The 24063-nt window shown below is 46.0% G+C and overlaps 5 protein-coding genes across 5 annotated transcripts; 1 reads left to right on the top strand and 4 right to left on the bottom strand.

The window, feature by feature from the left end:
* Positions 1–8451: 8451 nt before the first annotated feature.
* Positions 8452–9383, bottom strand: GGS23DRAFT_618833 (2OG-Fe(II) oxygenase family oxidoreductase; the record flags this gene model as incomplete). The annotated part of the gene is made up of 3 exons (XM_051520964.1): positions 8452–9046; positions 9107–9241; positions 9274–9383. 3 exons carry the CDS (start codon positions 9381–9383, stop codon positions 8452–8454), a joined length of 840 nt encoding a protein of 279 aa, XP_051374380.1.
* Positions 9384–13259: 3876 nt separating this feature from the next.
* On the bottom strand, positions 13260–13835 carry GGS23DRAFT_595186 (uncharacterized protein; the record flags this gene model as incomplete). The annotated part of the gene is made up of 3 exons (XM_051518272.1): positions 13260–13428; positions 13519–13716; positions 13774–13835. The coding sequence occupies 3 exons, from the start codon at positions 13833–13835 to the stop codon at positions 13260–13262; spliced, it is 429 nt and encodes a 142-aa protein (XP_051374381.1).
* GGS23DRAFT_560213 (peptidase M3A/M3B) lies at positions 13265–14398 on the bottom strand. Its single transcript, XM_051515875.1, has 3 exons — positions 13963–14398; positions 13824–13910; positions 13265–13728 (listed from the first exon to the last, which is right to left on the bottom strand). Exons 1-2 carry the CDS (start codon positions 14145–14147, stop codon positions 13892–13894), a joined length of 204 nt encoding a protein of 67 aa, XP_051374382.1. The 5' UTR covers positions 14148–14398; the 3' UTR covers positions 13265–13728; positions 13824–13891.
* Positions 14399–15659: 1261 nt separating this feature from the next.
* On the bottom strand, positions 15660–17432 carry GGS23DRAFT_595187 (Ferroporti-1; the record flags this gene model as incomplete). The annotated part of the gene is made up of 4 exons (XM_051518273.1): positions 15660–15962; positions 16031–16768; positions 16837–17006; positions 17081–17432. The coding sequence occupies 4 exons, from the start codon at positions 17430–17432 to the stop codon at positions 15660–15662; spliced, it is 1563 nt and encodes a 520-aa protein (XP_051374383.1).
* Positions 17433–19127: 1695 nt separating this feature from the next.
* On the top strand, positions 19128–20723 carry GGS23DRAFT_560221 (cation transport protein-domain-containing protein). Its single transcript, XM_051515876.1, has 2 exons — positions 19128–20152; positions 20344–20723. The coding sequence occupies exons 1-2, from the start codon at positions 19759–19761 to the stop codon at positions 20661–20663; spliced, it is 714 nt and encodes a 237-aa protein (XP_051374384.1). The 5' UTR covers positions 19128–19758; the 3' UTR covers positions 20664–20723.
* The last annotated feature ends 3340 nt before the right edge of the window (positions 20724–24063 follow it).

Consider the following 24063-nt stretch of genomic DNA (forward strand, 5'->3'; position numbering starts at 1 on the left):
GATATCTACCTATATACCTAGGTAGGTAGGTGGGTGGGTGTCTTACCGCTCTCTCGTCGTGCCGTAGGTACCTAGTGGTTAGGTACCTATCTGCAGCGGTGTCGCGTATCGCCCTCGGCGCCTAACCGTGCTCCTGTGTTCGGGGTATTAGCGATATAGACCGGCTTCCTCAGCGCCTTCTTAGGTACCTACCTGCTAGGTAGGCAGACCCCTAGAATTCGATTCCTATCCTTCCTATCGACCCGACAAGGGGCGAGGGGGGGGTGGACGTGATGGGTGTCGTGACTGTTGGCGAAAGGTACTTCAGCCCTGCGCAGCCGAGGGTGGACATGGAGGTAATACTCCCCAATCCTCCAACACGCCCACGCCCGCGGCACAGTGTCTGCTGGTCGGCCTTTTGGGGTACGGCTGGCAACAGAATCGCGATGCTCGCCTTTGAGACGATCAAACAAAGAAAGCGCTCGTCGCTTCAACCCGAGTCTACCTCCCTCGAAGTCCCAGGGTAGAGGCCTACCTACCTAGTCAGACAGAAAGCTAGCTATGCATACAGTATTAGCAGATGGTAGGGGTGGGATTCTGTCGAGGGTAGGGGTGAGGAATGGCTCGAGTGTTTTTGTCGGAACAGAGAGTGAGGGTGAGAGTGAGAGGTTATTATACCCCTCTTCCGCTCTCAGTCCAGTAGAGGCCCCCCAGTTTTGGGTTCTACTCACGGCCAACCCATTGACTTTGTGCGTGTGCGTGTGAACCTTCTGTTGTAACTAGTAAGGGGTGGTCAAGGGGTATTTACCTCTGGCGTTGCGACCAGGGCCAGGACCCGATATTAACATCATGTCCGTAGGGTAGCTGCGGTTGCGGTGACATGGCAAGGCAGCAAAGCGTATGAATGGCAATACCCGGCCCCTGACTGATTAATCTTACCGTTGTTGGAGCCCTCGTAGTCTACTAGAACATACGAGTCGACTAATTTATGTGATCTTACAAGCCAGTATCCGATAGAAACTAACCGCGGATCGCTGTTAGGGGGACTCCGTCAACCTATAAGGTGAATGCGCGTTTGGAGGTAATATCCCTTCTAGCTATGTTCCTAGGTAATAACAAGCCACCTCCTAGTGTTGCGGACCAGGTCTTGGCCCCGAACCTTCCGGCACAGACGCACACTGAAGATAAAAGCCTGTTAGTTACCAGAGCCAGGCTGTAACCAGTGCCGATATGAGAAAATGAAAGCTTGTGCAGTCCAAGTTCCAAGTGTGGATCACATTTCTAGAGTGTTAAAACGCAACCTGTCATAGGTTGAAGCCAGGCGTTACATGTTGTGTATGCTGTGGAAAAAGGCTATTGTCTTCACTGTTGCCGCCATCATTGCAGTTGTCTTTATTATGTTCGCCCTTGTTGACTCTCTTTTTCCAACGGTAATATTAACCCATCTTACGTCGTATCCTAATGGTGCTTGATACGTCATTCATACTGGTGGAGGGCCAAGTGCAGCATAGAAGGCATAGGAGTGGGATTACAGGCAAAGGAAGCTGGGGATTGACATAGGGGAGGGGAAGTAAAATGGACAGAGCCAACGTAGGTTTCATCTGGGTTAGGCAAATGGCCTGGCCGGACACAACCGGATGGGCTCTAATGTGCTTCCTATTATGGCAATATACCTAATTGCAAGGGTTTTTACGTGTCCCTTATCAATACGTTTACCTGACACTCAGGGGTACTACGGAGTCGCATAGCTACAACTGGGAAAAAACTCCACTTTTCGGTACGTATACCCTAGGGGTGTGGTAGGTAGGAAGGTGCAGGTTGAATATTTAATTATACGTAGGGAAGGAGCTACCCTCTGGTTAAGTCGGCTAATAAGTAAGCTAGACTACCCCTTCGCAAGCCGGGTATTTTATATAGGTTTATATATAAACGATTTATCCCCATAAAAACCGGGAAAAAATCAAAAAAATCGAAAATTTACTTACGTAATTAATTAGCTTAATTAAAGTAACATATAAATTTTTTGAATTTTCCACTTAATAATATTAGAAGTTATATACGATTTAAGGTTTTTTAAAATTACGTTAATAGCTTCTTATATAATTTATTAATAATCTTATTAACTATATTTATATCAATATATTTACCTATTTCTTTTACGGTAGTGAAGTAGGTCTATTACCTAATACTTTATTTTATAAATAAAAAAATGGTTAGTATTAAGTAATCTTATTTTTATTCTTTATTTTCGTTTTCATTTAATTTATTATTTTGAGAAAACTACGTTTTTAAATAGGTTAAAACTTTTTAAAATCGTACCTATTTTTATAATAAGAATTCTACCTTTCTAACTATCTTCTTTTTTTATATAAAGAGGTTCTAAAAAAGAATACTAAAAATTAACATTTTTAATACTTAATTAATTTAAAAAAAAAAAACAAAAAAGTTACATAATCTTAATTATTATTTTATCTATATTATAAAGGATTAGGTAATAGACCTACTTTATTACCGTAAAAGAAATAAGTTAAGAAGCCGATATAAAGTATAGTTAATAGATTTATTTATAAATTATATAATAAATTATTAATATAGTTTTAAAAACCCTTAAATCGTAAATAATTTCTTATATTACTAAGCGAAAAATCCGAAAAGTTCATATATTAATTTAATTAAGCTAATTAATTACGTAAATAAATTTCCGATTTTTCCGATTTTTTTCCGGTTTTTTATAGTAATAAATCGTTTATATATAAACCTATATAAAATACCTAGCTCGCGAAGGGGTAGCTCGGTAGCCTATAACTCTATTCGTACATATACAAGCTACTACGAATACAATATGAAGCTATCGGGGACTTGCATCAAACATACATACCTCCTCCTATTGGGGGCGTGTATGTAGACGATAAAACTGGGGCGTTCGACCGAAAAGTGGAGTTTTTTCCCAGTTGTAGCTATGCGACTCCGTAGGGTACCCCTGAAAACCCTCTGGGCAGGTAGCTAGAGACCCCTTAGATTGGTAAACGTATCTACCGAAGCTCCGCCATCTCGCATTTTACCCATTATTACTGTTATAGTTTTGTCTCACGTTACTACTATCTTTGCTAGTGTGTTAAACAGCACTCTCCCTCGACACCTCCGTCTACGCGTCGGACTAGCTTATATCATATCCAGGGTCCCCCAAAACTTGGAATCATCCAAATGCCCTTCAACAACGACTGCCATCATCACAGTTCATCATCCTCACTTCACTGAATCGCCTCACATGTCAGCCCGCTACCGCTGCCAGAGCAGCTGTTGGAGAGAGTCATACCCTACAGACACCGTCTAGTTATAGATTTACAGAGAGATCTACTCTGCAGTTTGGCCATATTACTCAATTAGGTCCCCGTTCTCATCATTCTCGCTCCCAACAACTCAAGAACCACTGGTGGCCCTACCTGTCCCACAATGTGCCATGCTATAGCCTGGCAGTTTTACTGCATCATCTGCGGCCAGGGCCCGCTGACGAGATTCCACTTTGCAGCTGACAGACCGTATGCGACTTCGGTCAGGCACTTAGGCTAGAACGCCCAAATTTAACCCGCGACGATCGTGAGTCTCACGGAGACGGCTGCAACGCCTGGAAAAGGAAACATCTGATACCTCCCTCGATATTAACGTCTGATTTGGTGAAGTACCAAACATCCCGATCAAAGCAGAGAAAAAATTATCCTCAAGGATTTGATGCTATGAAACTGGGGTGGAGAAATTCAGTATTATGGTAATCTCCCCGGGGGGATACATTGCGCCTCACGAACCCCTCTGTCGGCCGGTATCCAAACGGAAAGCCCAGGTGACCAACTCTGGTATTATAACAAAGATGCGTTACGAGTAGCTATATGACTAGCCTCAAATTATTAGTTATCATGAAACAGCAAGCTAAATATGGAGTTTATGTTGTGAACTCTGGTTGAATATCGCGCAACGTAAGCCTGTGTGGCTGAGGTAAATACAGTACCTCTAGGATAGGGTCCGTTGAGTTGGAAACTGATTACGTCTTTATCTCTTTAATATTGCCGTTTGGTTAAAGGGAGGAGTTAGGTATTTAATGGCTTACACATAGGACAGGCTACCTGGTAGTAAAACGAAAAGGGGTTAATGTCACTATTAGAGTCTCGATTGTTTCGGTGCCTTAATAGGCTATTATATAGGTACTTACTTCAGGATGTTTCTGTTTGTAGCAGGTAGAGAAATTGCAATACATAACGTGCCTCCTTTCTGTAATAATGGCCTTTACCTACTCGAAATTTTCTTAATGCTCCCATTGCACTCAACTACTTTCGAAAGACTTAAAATATCATCATCGTCATTATCTCCTTAATGTATATCCAAGGTTGCAGTTCTTTAACAAGGGGAATATCGGATGACGAACTTCCGTTTTCGATGGATAAGGTAGGCCGTCTAATCTCGGTTCCATGAGAGAAGCTCGGGGCGACAATAATTATTACATAATATTAAAGAAACAATCACGAGTATTAAGTCTCTTGAGCTAGCCATCCCTCCACAGACCACACCTTCACAACTCTCTGTGTTGAGTCTTGTGGGCGCACCTTTTTATAAGCTCTCTTAGTTTAAATGTAGTTCACTTACATTATTGATTTCACGAAATAATACTTCTCTTCATTATTAACCTATGTTCTTCCTTAGTAATAAATCCATCAGCTTTATGGGAATCTTAAACGCGTGTCAAGGTCGCTGATGGTAGCGCAGCTACACTATGAAGAACTTGAAAGTATTAATTAAATACCTATATACGGTAATCAACTTGGTCTCACATTCACATTTAATCGCCTGCCAAGCTTGCATAGCCCCCATATTCACCTATTCAACATGCAACTCATCAATCAGCAGGTTGCTTGGAAGTGGTTATGTTGTATAAGGCCTGGTAGTTGGGCACACATGTATTGAGGGAAGTGGGGTTATAGTCTAGACCGCTACCTATGCCAATATCATATTAGCTACTGCTTGTGATTGATTATACACCATCGTTTATGCTACATCGGCATTAGTTGAGAAAGACGTCCCCATTCTTAGGCCAGGGCTACCCCTTATTATAGATCTACAATGTTTAATATGTTCTTCTATGTTGAAACAGGGATCCAATGTTTCCCCATTGAGTCTAAACCAATATTCTTTCCTCCAATAGAAGACACAGTGCACTACGTGCCACTCGGGGACCTTGGATATCCTGAACGTGTTATTATCGGCCTTTCTCACTGATCTGTCCGGGAATTATTCCTTTGGGGCACCCAAGCCCCACCAAATATATCCATTCCCCATTAGGCTTGCCTCCAGACCTGTCAAACTCTCTAGTGAGCTCATGATCTCGACAATAGTCATGTAACCAAGCCGCTCCCATCTTGTCGTAGGTATTTGCAGCGGCTGGTGATGGATTCCGCAACAGTGTCCCCACATTTGCAGCTTTCCCTCCCCGATGCAGATCCTGGCCCTAGATCCTGGGTTTGTGAAGCTTCGGATTGACGTTGGGTCATCGTAGTGTTGTCTTCGTAGAACATGGAAACCTTGAAAACAGAAATAACGCTAAGCACAGCGAGAATCATCAGTATAATATCTTTTAAGAGTAGCGCTGATCGTAGAGTGAGTGGTTGTCGAGGTCCTGAGTGATGGTGGCGACGGACGTTTCCACAAATTCGAGTTTCATCGTTGCTATTCACTTCGTCCCTCTCGTTTCTAGGTAGTCTTGAAGCAAGAAATATTAGTCTGAAACCTCGCAGCAGCAATATTGGTGCGACTACTCATGCAGCATATTCTCGGGCCGTGTTTTTGAATGCGTGATTATCGCATCAATTCACTATTGAGGTGACGCTTGATGGCCTGCAAGGTGGAGATGATTGATGACGCCTCTCTAGTGTTGATATCCGCTTAGGTTTAGAGTAAGTATAGATAGACGACACGACGCTAATAAGCAGTAAGCTAGACCCCCCCTCTACGGACCACCCCTTCGCGGACTACCTAAAAAACCCTTACTATTACTACTACTACGTAAGTAATTAAAGCTATTTAGACTATTAAAATTAATTAAAATCCTTCGATTACGGCGTTATTATCCTAATATAATCCTTCGTTTACGATCCCTCGTTTTTAGCCAGTTCTTACGCCGTTTCTTACTCGTTAGGTACCTCCTCGTCGCTTACCTCGTCCTTATATACGATTCTCCCTCTTAACGACTTTTTTATTCGCCGTATATTAGCTATACGTACGAAGCGCTTACCTAGCGCCGGGAGGACCTTCCGACGGGTCTTAGGAATATTCTTTTCGTTTTTTACTACCGTATACTTAACCTATATCTCTAGAGCCGTTATTTTACCTTAATTACGATCCTAATTACTACTAGCCTTCCGAATTAATAGCCTTAAAGCCGGGATTTCGGACCTAACCGTAGTAAGTATCTCTTTCCGAAAGGTATTTCGTAATTCCTAACCGTTAAAAGGCGTTTTAATATACTCTAGAACTAATAATGTCGTAAAATTAGGTATTTTAGGTCGCGTAACCGATTCCGATAACTCCGATTATATCCGAGGGATATCCTTATCCTTTAAAACTACGAATCTCGACGAGAAAGGCTTTTTACGATCCCGTAGAATAATCCTAAAGGTCTTCTAAACGCTCTTAATATTTCGCGAAGTTATCGATTAAATCTTAATTAATCGATATACCTTTAAAATATTTATTTTCGATAGGCATAAGCTAAGAGCTACGTTTTAACTCTCCCTAATAAGATTTTTTAGCTTTCTTTTTAATAATCCGAATACTTTTACGTTTAAGACCTAAACGACGTAACTATAATAAGGCTAGTAAAAGACGAATTATATCTTATTCTAAAGATAGCGTTAAAGGAAGTCGTCGTTAATATACGATTCGTAGTCGTCGTAAATTAAAATTACTTATATATTACTAAAACGAACCCGAATATAAGGAATAAAGATATTTTAGAGTTAATATAACGTAATAACGTTATTAATTTATCCTTTAGGTAATACCCGAAACCGTTTATCCTCTTATAATTCGCGAGTATCGTTAGGAAATTACTACGCTTAAACGTCGATATCCCTAAAAAGTATTACGGAAGAAAGAGGCCTTCCGCCGTAACTTATATACTTAAAAGTAATAATTTATTAGCCTTTTTCGACGCCTTTCTTAAGTATTCTTTAGGTATTAATATCGGTAATTACCTAATGATTCCCGGTAACGCTTTTAGCGATATTTATTTTATTAACGTTAAAGAAGCGTTCGTTAAAAATAATTATTAATTAAAAAGCCTTTAACTTATCGAAAAAAATGTTAATATTTACCGCCGTAGCGCCTTTAATCCGCTTATAATCGACGACCGTAGCCTTAAACGACTTAACCTCCGGGTTTCGAGCTAGAAAACGGTAATGCTAATACTTTCCTAGCTTTCGAGAGCCGCCGTCGGCGTTTAATAAGTATTAGGTTATGAACCTAAACTACGTAAACGCCGGCGCGAAGCTTAACTTAACTTACCCGATAACCTAACGAATTAATTCGGCTTCTTAAATAAGTAATAAAGCCTAACGATCCTTATTAAGTTCTTTTCTTATCGGTTTATTAGCTATACGGCGTATTAGGTAGGAACGAAAGGTATAGGTTCTAAGGATAGCTTAACGGATATTCGTACCGTATAAAACTATATATACGGCGGCGTTCGCCCGGATTTAGGTATTTTTTAAAGGCATTACGAGAATTAGAAAGAATTTAGGAATAAGTTAATGGTAAGATAAATTACGGAGGATTAAAACTAATCGAGAAATTATGGGTTATTTAAGTAACGGTATTGCGTTAAAAAACGCGTTCGTAGGTCTAAACGCGGTAGTCCGTAAAGGGGTGGTCCGTGGAGCGGTATCCTAACTTACTAGGGCAAAACCTAGTCCTAGTATATTGGCTGTTCCTGTAGTTTGAACAACGGGCTGAGGTTATCATCCTAGCCGTACGGGGGAGAGGTTCAGGGTCTCATAACGGAATATTACCTTAGTTTGTCCAATGCCTCCCTTCTTACACGTTGTGGCGGGGGGGGGAGGGGGTGACTGGGGTAGTGCTACAGTATATCCTCTTGATCTCTTCTCAGTATAGTAAAAGGAGCAATCCGACTGCCCTGATGATCACAAAGGTCAGGTAGGCCCACAAGTCGGCCCGTGTAGCTGGGTAGAGTTTTGGGCGGGGCCGTATACGGAGTCGCATTTCAACTTGGAGCTTTATCTTACCATCCATGATATCTACCAGATGTCGGGTTACACGACTATGCTATATTCAAGCCAGCAACACATCCACTGGTTCTAGGCTAGTCTTTTCAACCCACCGTATGAGAACCTGCCATTTCGAGAGGTCGTTATTGCTCTTGCATACTTGAGGCCTAATCTCTGTATCCGCGGCTTTTGACCCTACGGTTTGTCATCCAGACTCTCCGCCGGCGATAGGGACATCTAGATAGTAGTAGCTAAAGAGATTCATGCCAGTTTTCCTCCCTGACAGTACCGGACGGCCGGCATGGGCGACCCGCGGGTCCCCAGACCCATTCATGAACAAATTATTCCAGAACACCGCATTTCCCCTCCGCGGGTTCACTAATAGCCCCTCTCCGGTTTCCGTTCTCGTGAACTTATCCCCGTCCGCGTCCGGGGCCACCCCTCTGATGTCCGGAAAATAAGTTTCTCCTCCGGAGCAGCCGTCTTCTAGGTACGCAAATATGCTGCCCAGGCGGTTGTATGACCTGAAGGGCGTTTTGGGGTTAAAAGTCTCGTTGCGTGGTCTATCAAACCAGTCCATATGAATTCGAAACCGTTCGCCACCCTCATACTTGACCACCTGTAGTGGTTCAGTATCAATATGCTGGATGTTACCCAGTAGCGACTTCATTCTTTCTGATAGGCATATGCTGACGAAGTCTTTGGGGCTGACCATGGCTGATTGAGATGTTCGGTAACGTTGGTCAACCACAGACTTCAAGTCCGAGTCGTAGACGTAAGAGTGATCAAACTGGGTATTTCTGGACATGATTTCTTAGCATCAAAGGCAGCTACTATTTCTGTGGTGCGTTTTGACTTACGTAACTTCCAGGAGGTGCTTTATTTCGAACTCCTTCAGGAATCCATTGATATATATCACCAAGGGGTCAATCGATAGAATTTCGACAGAGTAATTGTGTTCGCAAGCATAAGGTTCAGTTATGAGTATACCGCGGCTCGACAGTGTCCCGTCACTCGAACTTCTCACATACGCAGAGATGTAGTGATAAATCTGAGATATGCTGAGTAGGACAAAGCTGACAGGTATGAGCCATAGCGACAGGCTAGATTGAGGCTGCAATTGATTTTGCCCTTCATATTAGATTATTATTCCTCGCGAAGAGAGAGAACTTGGGGCATACCATGGCTATTACAACCACACAGCAAATTGCTGGAATAAGAGCCTGAACCTCCCCCCGGAGGCCACAAAGGATGTGTGTAGAAAATAATTCAACTATCACGACTTGAAGAAATGCCGGCCAACGTACCCGCACCATCTAAATGGTCCCTTAGGACAATGCTTTAAAGGTCCGACGGTGGTTCTAGCCGTGTTTACGATATTATGACGATAAAGCTCTTTATTCTTGCGAATTTTCATCTCACCTGAGTGCTCCAAATCACCACCGGGACTCTGTAGTTCAGAATTTGGCCTTACGCAGGGCGGGTGATATGTTGGATGATCCCCCTAGCTAGGCAGGTCATGATAGTGTTGGTATGTGCATCGACTGAAAACGCATATCGCTGAAAGATAGCCAATCATGGTAAGTTGCTGCTGTTGGAGACAAGGGATACGGACATTGTTCATAGTAGCGGACAGGCCTCCACTTCACACATATTACGATCCTTAGGTGGGTTACCAACAGATATATTCAAATTTCAATTAATAAATAGTGGAGAGAGTCTGCCGTTACGCTAATGCAGGCCGTCTGTTTGTTGGAATACCACTTCTCTTGTTCTAGATTGTCAATGGTATGGTATCATTAATTACCCAGACTCCGAGCCGCTACCGCAGTGAAAGCTGTATGAGAAGCTGATGAGGTCGCCTAAAATACACCAGTGGAATAAACAAGGTGGGCTACGCAGCCAAGGCTTTAGAGTAGGGATGGCTTGTCGGTATAATCGGAAAGTTCCGATCGTCAATTCAGCTGCCAAGCCTTGTTGCTAATAACTTCGGTACTATCTTGACGACAACTCAGAAGCACACCTTTGTTTGCCAATACAGATTCCAAGGTTCTGTCCCGTGGGTAACGCGGGGGCCTACGGGGAAGGCATATTCGTCAAACCAGTCAAGGCAATGCTTGATATGACTATAGTCAATATCCCTTGGGCAGACATGCCGGCCGGACTCCCTTGCCTTCCAATATCTTCTAAATGCCAACACACAATGGGCGAGATGGAAATCGCTATCGGATGGGACAACGACGCCCAGAGAACCCAGCCAGCTTGGTCGTATGTACTGCCTCGTATCAACGACCTCGGCGATGTTGGGATATCTGGAGCTGAGCGTAAGAAAGATGTCGTGGACAGTTTATTGCGGACTCACCTGGAACGAAACCATTCCTGATACCGGTGCTCGTCATCATCGTATAATTCGGCCGGGATCAATGCTTGATCATCTATTCGGACACGCCACTCGTCCTTCTCGTGGGGATTATTGGCAGCCCAATCACTTGCGTTGTGATAATAAATTCGAAGTTGACGACGTGGGCCTTCGCTGCCTGGGGTCGGATAACGAATCCAGCCGTAGGTTGGCCACCTAGGGCTAAAACCTCGACAAGCAACATACCCAATAACAAAGATAGCTGCGAGAATTGTGGCGGCGAGACCACATCGTTTAGCGAAACGATTAGCATGGGACCTACGATGCGTCCCATTGCCCATGGGCGGTAGATCTTCAAGACCTCCTTCGAGTGCTGCGTAATGATATTCCTTAACTCTCGTAGCCCTAAACCATTCTCCCCATGACGGCTTCAGCTTTCTATTGGGTATGGAGCTGGCAGAGGAAGCACTCGACTCCTGCCCAACGACTGCAAGGAAAGACGGGCGTTTAGGAAGTTTTTCGTTGCCGATGTGAAATGTAAATAGACTAGGCCATTCGAGAGGACCCGGGCCCGGGTTGTTTAATAGGGCGTCGATATGCTCGACAGCATGCTGGATATCGTGGGTAGCTTCGGCGTCAATCACGTCAACCCATACGAAGTATGCGCGACGGCCCTGAGTTGGAGGCTCGGCAGGAATATGAAGCAATGCCTTTGTTTTCAAGCGAGTTTCATCCTCACAGAGATGTTGTAGGAGAGACAATAGTTCTCTGTGGCGTGATGATGAAGGCATTATATGTAAGAAGACCATAGAAAGAGTGGAAGAGGTAAATTAGGTGGTGCAGTAGAATACTAAGGGAGGGGAAATCGATCGGATACAAAGATTATTTAAACGTGTTTAGATCACAGTCCACGCTCCGGTTCACCCAGGCTCCATTCTAGTCCTAACCAGCGTAAGTCTAGATGACATGGACCTACACGAAGAGCCGATGTGCCCGAACTTGCTGTTCTGAACTAGGTGACGTAGACTCAACCCAGGCCAGTTGCGTCCAGTCCAGTCCAAGTAAACGGACGGGAGGCAACCCACAACAAAGTTGCTACGCTCTAGAATTAATCATCCTCTACGCACTATCAAAAAAGCGCTTTATGGGTTTTAGGTTCTCTGTTAGCCCCCTTATCTTGGAGAAGAAATTGGGCTTCTAAATGCAACTATCAAATGCCCCAGCAAACGAGAGGCATGCTGAGCGCTGGCAACCATCGCCTCATGACGCTCGTACAGCGAGAGATACTACCTATGCGTTATTTAATAGTCCAGGACGTCCCAAGGATGCTTGAGAAACCGTTGCCGTCCAGATCCATTCTCAAAAAATCCCACTGCACGCCCTATGAGCCACCTGGTTTAATGTGCATCTTCCTTTGCGCCGTTGCCCCCCTTGGCTTTCGCCTCGGTAGAAGGTGAGTTTGGGGCTTTGGCAGTTAGTTCAAGGTATCTCATTACTACTCTACTCAGGAACTTACGTGTGCCGGCCTGGCGGTCCTCTAAGTCGCGAAGCTTCACAACTTTTGGGGGCGCTAAGGCTTGAGTAGCTCCAGCCAGAAGGGCAATTGCGCCGAGAAATTTGCAGAACTGCATCGTTGGTTGGTGGATGTGGATGAATTACCGGTTAGGTATGCAACTTGATTCTGATGAAGCGGATGGTTGTGCTGGACACGTCGGGAGGGTTATCTAGAAAGTAGTGGTTCACTCCCTGATTATATAGATACTAGCCCTGCCTTATAGTTTTGACGGCAGGTGAAGAACCCAATCTACCCAGTTGGTTGATGAGTGTTCCCCTGCAACGTGGTCGAAAGACCGAAGGCCCTTTGGTGTTGGCTCTGGACCCTGCAATGGAGATATCACTCACTACGGCAAATGCAAGAGCATAGTAGACAAGCAATCACTGAGGTGGCCGTGATGCGACGTAGGTTGAACTGAAAGCATAGCAGATTTCCCAAGCCTGGATTCCTGTTACAGCTACATGCACATGGGGTTTGTTTGCTTGGAGTGAAGTAATATGTCGTAGTAAGTAAAATACCATTGATGACTTGTCCAACACCCAATGACGACATTTCCGAATTTTGGTATGATGGTGGACGAGAGATCCGCGGAACATCCTTACCATTTGGAGAAGTCCGAACAGTTAGAAGTCCTTTCGGAAATACCTATCTGGAAACCCAGTTCGTGATGGTAGTAGCCGGTGCTTCGTCGTAAGGGAGATGTCGTTGGAGTATTCTGATAAAAGTTGCCGATCAGGTGCTTCTACGGTGGATATTACTCTTCAAAGTCCGCAAACGGGCATGTTTTGAACGTGTTGTATACGAGTTGATTGCCCTGCTTGCATGCGATAGAGAGAGCGGGCAGTGAGAGAAGTTGGTAGTAATATTACCAGGAAAGATTGGAAGACGTGATCGACACACCCTGACCCAGGAGTAGTAATACGCATAGAGCTTAAACTGTACCGGCCCCATGTCGGCGATGCCGAGTATTACCGCTTGAGCTAGACCTGAACCGGGTTTTCTAGGTGTGGGGGGGGAGTAGGGGAGTTATTGATTATGTTTACTGCCTACTATCCTTGTAAAGAATGGCGATCCTGATATCACTATTTCTATCACATTCCTAAAGTGCTCTCATGACCGAGTTCCCGAAGCAAAGAATCCGCACTTGGAGCGTGGCCCAGAAATTCCTCAAGCATACTCCACTCGTCTCGGCCTCCTCCATCCTCAAGAATACCTTTGCGATATCGGTTCCATGTCTTCCGACTCCTGGGGCTTTCGGCAAATACAGCCTAGAACATTTCGGCGGCGGATACGTGCGCACCAATCCAGGCGTCTGTTAGTATGCCATGATGCCCATAGGAGCAGAACTGAATACGTACCAAAGATAAGCGTCGTAGCTAGAAACCAGATGGCCAAAGTGAAGGTGAGGATTGCCACGATCCTCTTCACTTTGGGAAACATTCGTGATCATTTCTGCCTCGTCAGCCAAGTCGTTATACAGCTTCGTCTCATCAACCCGGAGAAGCTGCTCGCGGCTTATGGAGCTATGAACTGCTATATAAAATTGAGCTGTAGCGCTATAGTTATAGGTGAGTTAGCACGTAGTTAATATTCCATCAGCAAGGACGTCATACATTTGGTAAAGAAGCCAGAGGCTCCTGTTGAGATACTGACTCTTGCGAAGCTTTTCCGACATCTCATCGAGAATCTTCTCGGGCGGGACCTGTCCAGGGTTCGTAGCTTGCCATTTTTCTATATATGAAGGGTTAAGGTGAGTGAAGTGGAGGCCCATCCTCTTCAGCTCGTCTCTCATCCAGCACTAGTTCTCGAGCATCACGCTCGGTGCTTCCGCAAAGTCCGGCGGACGGTTGGTTCGGTGAAAACGAACATATCTGGCTCTCCACAAGAGGTTGTGCATACCATAACCGAGCTCGTGGAACAATGTGACAAGTTCACTATGCTTTAATAGAGCGCACGAGCTGAATGTTGATGGAGGGAAAGAACACATCAGTATCGTAGCAGGATAAGTTCTGTGCTTGTCACTTTTCTTAAAGCTAGCGTTAGACGGATATTATCATCGTGGGCGTAGATGATCATCAACGTGCTGTATAAAATACTGACGCATTAAATGTTGACATTTCGGTTCCCCGTGTACTTGTTAGGGCGCGAGAAGAGACCCAGGTGCAGGTAGCCTAAGCTCTTCGTAAACCTCGCCGTCCCACACGTCCCACACCTGCACATCATGGTGCCAGATAGCGCCGTCAAGCTGTTCATCAGGGATTCTGTGGAATTCGAGGTCCGAGGAATGAAGCCAGTATTATATCTGGCATGGCGGGGGTTACGTGCAGGATAGGAAAGAACTCTGTCTGAGATTGCCTTCTCGCCGATGTGCTGTTCCTCTTCGATAAGACGAGAATAGTAATCTACGTCCCATACCATCACCGTGGCTGGGTCATCTTCCTGATACACTTCGTCTGTTGTATTACGCATGGATTGCTTACAACAGCCCCTAGGTCGAATACTCTACCCTCGTTATGTTACCAAGGCACTGCTTAGGTAGTGATTAGGAAAATCACCAAAATTAGTTTAGCCAAGTACGCAGTGCTTTAGAAATTACTCAAAAACCCCCATACTCCGTGAAGGGACAGTCTCAGACCACCTGGGTTTTAGAGCTAGGCCACTTCTCTTTAAGGGGTTAATGAAAAGCTCACAACCAACACCCCTGATATGCTGCAACCTTTTGTAGCCTTGAAAATAGCCCTCTGAATCGCCCTCAGCAGTTGCCGGTGGAAGCGCTAGGAGATGTTTATTTTTATGCTAGAAAATAGGTTGTGTTATGCTTGGGCTACATAACTATTCTTTTAGCCCTCCTAAAGGGAGTTTTCTGTCACCTGAAAGGTGCCGTATCTAGGTTCTAAATAGTAAATAGGTTAGGTACTTTGGTCTCTAACCAAACTAGAGCCTTTAAAGCGACTCTGAAGGGACGGTAATAGTAAAGATAGTTGGTTTTTCTTGTAGTAGCCTATCCCTTTTTCTTCCCTCCCTAAGGTAAAGCCTTTTCTAAACCTAGTGATATATCTGGAGGGGTCCCCACTAACTATTCTCCCCCTCCGCCATTATTCTCTCCGGTTCCTCTCAGGCCTTTTTCTGCTGGGAGGTATACCGCCTCCTAATTAATGAATACCCACCTACCTAACCTAACAGCCTACCCAGAATGTCCCCCCCCTCCGTGGATGTACGAAGCCCAACTACTCAGTAAGTGGTAAAAGTAACGTGGCATGGGGCGCTAAGAAGCAGGGGAGTATCAACACCACGTTCTGCACACTGCATACCTCGGTACTACATGCCGCTGCATATCACTACGTAGGTACCTCTTAATGGATTATGAATGAAGGCCTCACGAGAAAAGGGAACGCTAGACGAAACCAAGATATCTCGGTAACGCGTTCATCCGCCACATGCCGAACCCGCGTATCTCCTCGAATGGTGCTGCGCAGCCGTGGTACGGAGGTGGCCCCGCTCAGATTTCTCCCTCTGACAGGACGCGCTCGAGGCTCCTCTCGGCGTTCTGACGCCTCTCCTCCCTGCTCGAGCAAAGCGCGGCAACCTTCTCGAGGTGCAGCAGGTGGCCGCGTCGCTTATAGACGAAGGAGGTGTACGACAGACTCGCGGTGCCGACGGCAACTATAGAAATCAGGGACGGCCACTTGAACTGCGACGGGCGAAAGAATACGATTGTCGAGCCGTAGCCTACGAGCTCGAAGGCGTTCTGCCAGGCCGCCTCGACCGAAGAGAACGCACCGCGGTTTTCGGCTTCGACATCCTGCTCGTTCGTGCGTGAGAAATGAGGCTCAGGACGAGCTGTGCCGACGGCAGAACGATGGGACTCACCTCTTGGACGATGATCTGCGTGCAGAGATCGAAGCCGCGAAGGCCGAGGCGGCTGAGGATTGTGCCGCCCACGAGCCCGCTAGCGGAGACGAAAGGGTCGATTCCGTCATACGCCCAGAACACTATTAGCCCGGCGACGAGCATGCTGACCTGTATGCTACTTAGCCATAGGCCTGCCCTCACCGGGCCGATCAGGCCGATCAACCAGGGCGCCACCCAGGTGGCGAGCACCTCGAAGACGACGCTACCCGTCCGAGTAACACCAATCTGGGTGCTAGTGTAGCCCGTCGATAGCAGGTACGTAACCATTTGGCCAGCGAAGCTCAGGACGGTGAGGTAGAGGAGGGAGCCGGCGAAGGAAGGCAAGAATGCACGGTGACGAAAATACAACCGAAAGTCCTTCTGAGACCGTTTCAGCGCCGACATAACTCTCGCCAGGACCCGGTGCCCGCTTCCACCAGGCCGGGCGGTGCTCGGCCCAGCGTGGACTTGTAGATGTTGTCCCTTGGGGGCGCGCAGGGCGGGCACCTCGTAGTAGACACGGGCGATAGCCCAATATTCGACGGGGACGGATGCGACGTTCATAGCGAAGTTGACGGCAATGGCCACTTTGGTGGAGAAGCCGTCGATCAGGGCGATGAGCAGCGGTCCGAGAAGCTTGCAAAGCAGATCGAGGCGCCTCATGCGCGCGTTCAGCGAACTGAGAGCCCCCAGGTCATCTCCGGCGACTATGACAACCTGAGGACGAATGTTATGAGTAAGGACATCCTAAGAAATCAAGCGCAATAGAGAATACACGCACTCACCCAGTCTCTCTCCACTGACACGAGGTTCATGATGGAGCAGAGCTTCTCAACGCAGGCCAGCAACGACAGGAGCACCAACATGCCGGTCTTGGTCCGGCCGTCGAGCCCGGTCTGCACGGCCATGACATAGAAGACAGCACAGGACACGGCGACGACGAGCCTCTGGAAGACTACAGGTCCGAGACGGGAGAAGAGCGCGTCAGTGGGGCACTACGATGCTACGGGAACCGGCGCAGGAACGAACCGATTGATACTCGTACGACCTGGAGCCGGTCGCCGGCGTCGATGTACTGGCCGACGGCGGGCGCAAACAGGATGGCGGACAGGCCCCGCGTCAGCGCGTATACCGACATGGGCAGCAGGGTGCCGGGGTAGACGGCGGCCAAGTAGATGACAGCACCGAACTCGAAGACGCGCGAGTTCCAGGTGGAGAGGAAGTGGGACAGGTAGAGCCGTGAGGCGATGTGGAAAGGCACATCGTCGCGCGGGACCGCCTCTGTGTCTGGCGCATCTGGAGCAGCACCGGCAGCGAGGAGAGGCACCCGCTCGTCGGGTTGCGCGGAGTCATCGCCGCCACGCGGATTTTCGTCGGCCATGGCGTCGCAGGAAGAGGGGGCAGATAGATGTAGGGACCGCTGACGAGCGATGGAGATGGAAAGAATACCCCCAACGAGCGTGAATGTTACCGCCACGGGCAGACGACGCTAAGATAAATGCCCGCAGCGCAGTTCTCGCGCGTCGCCAGCCCCTCAAGGCGGCCCATGTCGACCGATCCGGATGTCACGAAGCCGCCCGTTAGCGGGTGGGCCGGTTATGGTGTGCGCGCGACGACATCGCGCCAGGGTCTTCTCTTTCCTAGGCGCTTCATCATCCTGGAGGCTTCGTCGGAAAATTACATAATGAGGGCCTTCCGCCACTAACCTACGCTGAGTAATCGATTGAATACCCCCACATTTCCACCCACCACATCCCATCCTAGATGATACCTTCGCATTCAGCGCTCTCGCTTCGCCCCCTTCCAACCTCGAGATTGGCGTAGCTACTCCCACCGAATGCGATCGAAAGACATAAAAGGGCGACACTACCCAGGCGCACCACCGAGACATTCTCGCTGCCAACGGAAGTAAATTCGATGCCCGCTACGATCGGAGCCTGCCCTTCATTCAGCTTCAAGCCGGGAGGTGGTCAGGCCATCCAACGATACCACCCAACCATTCATTACTCTCGCCGGTTTCGAGTGGACCCTGACAGTGGCGCATGTAGCTAGGACCAAGCGATCTTAGACGTGTGCATTAGCGAGACGAGGTAAGAGGAGCAACCCCCATGACCCCCCGCGGCGATCCTGGCGACACCCCCCTTCTAGTGCCCTGGCGGCAGCGAGAAACACATGCCTGTCGTATCTTAAGGCCTCATGCGGAAAGGAAGGATACCGGCCACTCGCCAGAACATTGGCCCTCCCCGCCGAGCTCGGGTACTGCAACCGAGGCATCTGTCCTATACCGGCTAGATCTACTCTCGGTACGTAGCATATTTCCCCGGATTGCATGTAAATTTAGAAAAGTAGAAGCTCTAACACACACACCTTTTAATGTCCGACAGGAAAACCATTGCCACTGAGGCTGCCGATTACACGAGTTCAACCATTAGCGATACTTCGGAACGAGCTCCGTCCACTAAGATGGTAGAGAATCGGACGACAAGCAAGGCCGAGGAGACCACAAACGGCACCGCAGCTGTAATCGCCGATGACCTACTGGGCCACGATGAGCTCTGAAAGCCCGAAACACTATCACACGTGCCCGTTATTGCTCTATACGACGCGTAAATATATCCCGAGGCCTTGTCAAATGGCGCCGAAGCCCCATGTAACTGGGTCTCGTCTGCTTTTCAGCTTGTAGCTGATGAAAATGAATACCACCTCGACATCGTATGCTGCACAGTATTAATCCCGCAGAATGGGGGAGGGACAGGGTGAATTACCTTCCTAGCACATGGCCCTAGAAGAATCCCGAGTTGGCGTCACTCATTGCGGATGCCCCCCCTCTGTATGCGGATGGGGCATTACCTTTGGTAGGTCTGCCGAGTAGGCCACAGTGTGGTGCGATTCCCGATTCATACGTCTGACGCCTATCTAGAGGACCCAACGAGGACTGGGGGAGGGGGGAGCGGTAAAACGTGAGTTGGTATGTTTTAGAGAAAGAGGTCTGGCGGTCTACACGAGCTCTAATCAGCTGCAAAAATAACGCCACCATCATCTCCTTCTCCCAGAGCAGAAGGTGGTGAGAGAGAGAGGGGTGGGAGAGGGGGGAGAGGGGGGAGAGGGGAGAGGAGTGAAACATAGGTATTATAGAGGACGAGAAGGACAAAGTCCACTTCCCCCTTCCCCCTTAGGCCTTGTTGCACTCTCTTCCCGCACCTCTCAAACTAAGAGATACGTGGCTCATCATGTACGCGATGCGTAACTTCCGGTTTCTTCTCCCTCCTCTGAACTTCTATACGTACTTCATTATCGTTCCCCTAGTTACATCGGTAGTGTTTTAGGGTTCCCCCAACCCTAAATTCAGCATCTCGTATGTCGACAGTCTATTCTTGGTCACCTCCGCCATGACGGAGGCTGGCCTCAACACCGTGAACCTCAGTCAGATGACGACTTGGCAGCAAGTTCTTCTTTGGCTCCTGATCATCTTCGGCGGCTCCATCTGGGTATCTATCTGGGCTGTCCTCGTTCGGAAATGCGTCTTCGAGTCTCGCTTCAAGGAAATCGTCCGCAAGGAGCGGAAGCGTCGTCTTGAGGGGAGAAACCCAACTCTCCTATCCGTCATCAGAAAGCTCAGAACCCTCGTGAGCAGGAAGTAAGTCCTCGAAGGAGATCCCGCCTCCCTTTCAGACCGACCCTCGAGTAGCAGGAGGCAGCCTTCCGTCATGTTTTCCTCAAGTCGAGAGGTGGACGACCCGGCCCTGGCCGAAGGGGGAAATTCGAGTGTACTGGCAAGCGCCGAGCGCGTTTCGTTCGTCGATGGCCTCCAGGCCAGGCTCAAGGCTACAACCGTCTTACCCAGCGACGTCTCAATAGGGGGCAATTTGGCGGATGCGGACGCTGCAGCGCCCACAGAGGAAGATTCGGAGGTGGGACGCAAGGGCGTCCGCGGGCTAACTAGGGAGGAACGAGAGAAGCTCGGCAGCACCGAGTATCGCGCCCTCAAGCTTCTATCCATCATCGTCCCCCTATACTTCTTCCTCTGGCAATTTATCGGCTGCATCTCTCTCGGGGCGTGGATGGCTCACAACCTGCCGCAGCCTGCCAGGGACAACGCAAGTAAGTAGGACGCGACCTATTAACTCCTCCCCTTTCCCTTCACTTTTCTAGCTTCTCTCGGGAGTCCACCGGACTTCTTCTCGTTCTATCAGAATCGTCTGACGCCGGCGATTCGCGAGACGCGGTTCCTTTTGCTTAGTATTATCGACCTGACGAAGTAACCCTTAGCTGACCCTAATTGATGTACCTAGTTTCGCCATGGTGGAATGGGATCTTTAACGGCGTGTCCGCTTTCAACAAAAGCGGTATGAGCGTGTTGGATCTAAACATGATCCCCTACGGAAGCTCATATTTCGTACTCATCGTTATGGGGGCAATGATCCTCGCTGGGAACACGGCGTATCCTATTTTATTACGATTAATCCTATGGTGTAAGTTAGGGTACCGCTCTACGGACCACCCCTTCACGGACCAGGCATTTTGTATGGGGTTTACATACAAAAAGTTTATTTTAATAAAAGCCATAAAAAATCGGAAAAAAATCGGAAAAATCGGAAATTTGATTACGTAATCAGCTTACTTAATTCAATTAACATATGGTTTTTTCGGGTTTTTTAGTCTGTAGGGTAGGGGGTTTTATACGATTTTAGGTTTTTTTTTCTTGCACTAACAGTTTCCTATATAATTTATTAGGGAATGTGATACAATGGTACGAAATCACCCTTTTAAAGTTTTTTTTTACCGTAATAAAGTGTAGCTATTACATAATCAAAGATAGGCTAATTAGAAAAAAGGTTATAATTACTTAATCTTATTTTTATTAGGTGATTTTATTTTTATTTAATTTATTATCTTAAAAAATAGACGTTTTTTGATTAAAACTTTTTCAGAATTTTGTATGGGAAATCGGGTGAATTTGAAAAGTTCAGGTTTTCCATACAAAATGAGGTTTAAAAAAAATAAAAAATTTACCTATTTTTTTAGATAAACAATTAAATAAAAATAAAATGAAGTAATAAAAATAAGATTAAGTAATTATAACCTTTTTTCTAATTAGCCTATCTTTGATTATGTAATAGCTACACTTTATTATGGTAAAAAAAAACTTTAAAAGGGTGATTTCGTACCATTGTATCACATTCCCTAATAAATTATATAGGAAACTGTTAGTGCAAGAAAAAAAAACCTAAAATCGTATAAAACTCCCCACCCTACAGACTGAAAAACCCGAAAAAACCATATGTTAATTGAGTTAAGTAAGCTGATTACGTAATCAAATTTCCGATTTTTTCGACTTTTTTCCGATTTTTTACGGGGAAAAATCGTTTGTATATAAACACGTATAAAAAGGGTGGTCCGTGAAGGGGTGGTCCGTAGAGCGGGGGTCTAGCTTAGTCGTGAGTCCCACCTTCTTCTTCCCCCGGTGTCCTTTTTATTACTTACGGTTTAAGCGGACTTTTTTCCTACGTACGGATTCTATCGATCTAGGGAATTACCGTCTTCATGCTTACTTGCGAATAGTTATTAATATCGGGTTTTATAGTCAAGATATTACGTAGTGAAGAGGAGCAGAGCGTACGCGATACTAGAAACCCGGATAGGTTCACTCGAAAGTATACTCTATCGAAGACTATAGCTCATACGATAGTCTAAGATAAATAAAATAAGTACCGCTATACTAATCGGGAAATAAGGAATCTAATATAGTTATCGTATCTTAGTTATACCCCTTAATCGATAAGATATAGTAGTCGCTAGCCCGAAGGCATAAGAGGTAAGGGAAGAAAAGAAGTAAAACGTAAAAGTTACTTATTCGGTTATAGCGATACGACGAAGTAACTTAAGCGCTTATAACTAAAATAAATACACTAATCGAAGAACGACGAATCTAATAGCGAAAACGAATCTTTAATTAAGGTAAAAATAATAAAGATAGTAATCTAGCTAAGTAATAAATTAAATAATAAGCATGTTATATCCCGTGCTTACGGGAGCTATAGTTACTCTATATAGGCATAAGGCCTATCGTAGCGTGTTACGTAATGCATTAAGAGGGCATGTCTTACCGTACTACTACAGTAGCTAGCGAGAGCTACGTGTGGATTGATAGGTTACGCGTAAAGAGAGTAATGGAATACGGGTAAGAAGGTATATATTAACTAACTAGAAAAGAAGGAAAGCTATTAAAGAGTATAGAGTAATCTATAGGTATTGTAGTGGTGCGGTAGATCTAGGCCACGTAGCCTTTTCGATATATATTTATATAGGTCGCGTACTCATATTTTCATTAGTTAGACTTAGACCTATAGATATTACGACCTATAGCTATTTACTCGTTTCTTGCCATGCCTTTCTAGCTATCTTCGTTACCCTTTTCTAGTCCCCTTTCCTAGCTGCCGTTTTTAGCTGGCCGATTAACCGATTATAGCTATTTATAGCTATAATCTTAAGTTAATCGGCACTAGGCTAGTTATTAATAGTTAGGCAGTCCTTATTTCGTACCTTCGTTAGCGTACCTACGCTACTCCTATTTAATAGCGATTACTTAGTAGCTCGAACCTTACTTCATCTTAGGAGTAACCTTTTGCGACCGTTTTTATAGTCATTAGGTTTAGGATTCGTTAATTAGGAGATTCCCTGTTTTTCAGTTAATTAAGAGCTATTTTCGTAGCTCCAGAGCCGTTTTTTGTGGCTTTCGGATTAAGCCTTTTTTAGGTTAGGATTAACGGAAGGGCGGATAACCATAGCGACCATTAATAACCACGCCCTCCCATTAGCTTTTGATTAGCTTACCTAAAAGCTCGTTCGCCGATTAGTAGGAATCCCTGTTCTCGTTTCTCAGTTATCTCTTTTGAAGGAGCTATGCCCGTTTTTACCCGGTTTCGCCTTCGTTTTTCACCAGTGCCTAGATGGCCGTTTTCTCAGTTGATCTAACACCGTTACCGCCACCACCCCCTTTTTTACAACACGCGCTTGAAGGCAGTTAGGCCTTTCCGATCGGTCTATTTCAATTATAAGAGGCTTACCGATAGCTCGATTACCCTTGTTTTATCCCTGCTAGCTAGTTACGGCACCTAGGGAGGTTTCTCCTTAACCGATAGGTGCTACGATGCCCTCAATTACCACAAGAAGATACCGACATACCTTATACCCACGAACCTAATCGGGGAACGTACCGATTAACGCGAGAAACCTATAAACGATACCGATACGAACGAATTGAATAAATATTAAATAAGATAGCCTAGGAGATTAAGAATAATCACAAGAACGGTTATAGGATTACCTAGAGACCCTTCTTATCGCCCTTACCGATATATAGTTAGTAGGAAGAGCCCAGAAAGCCCCTAGAACTACGTACAAGGGAGGGATCGAGGGTCAAGGGAAGCCCGGTAGATGCTACCGGACGAATATAGGAACGGTTACCAGAAACGAGTCATAGAAACGGGCATTAAACAAGATATATTAGTTAGTTTATAGGATTAGGAATCAGTTGAAAAGGATCGGCAAAGCCAGTCATGGACGAGAAGGACGGGATTACGTTGCATCGTATGGGATTGTTTCTTTCGTTTCTTACGGGAGCTACGCTTGTTTTACCTGCCCGTTATAGTTCCTATTTCCTAACTATTAATCCCTGTTATTTCTTAGTAGCCTTTAATAGAACTGGCTCGCTTTTAGTTAATTAGAGTTAATTAGGAATAGGTTAATCAGGTTAGTTTATAGGTTATAGCTCCGCTAGCCTAGTTATTCTTGTTATTAGATCTTTCCTATTATTTCCTATTAATCGTTAGTTAAACTGGCTTAGCTCCTAATTAGCAGCGATTGAATAGGTTCGGGATTGATTAGGAATTAGGTTCAGGATTAGGTACGGTTGCAGTTACCTACCCTACCACTCACTTATTGTTGTTACAATCGTTCCTAGTTGTCAGGATCACCCTATTTCTTCCTAACTTATCCTATTAGCCTTTAAT

The sequence above is a fragment of the Durotheca rogersii genome (genome assembly GCF_024521655.1).
Source record: "Durotheca rogersii strain YMJ 92031201 chromosome Unknown GGS23scaffold_5, whole genome shotgun sequence".
NCBI classification, from domain to species: Eukaryota; Fungi; Ascomycota; class Sordariomycetes; order Xylariales; family Xylariaceae; genus Durotheca; species Durotheca rogersii.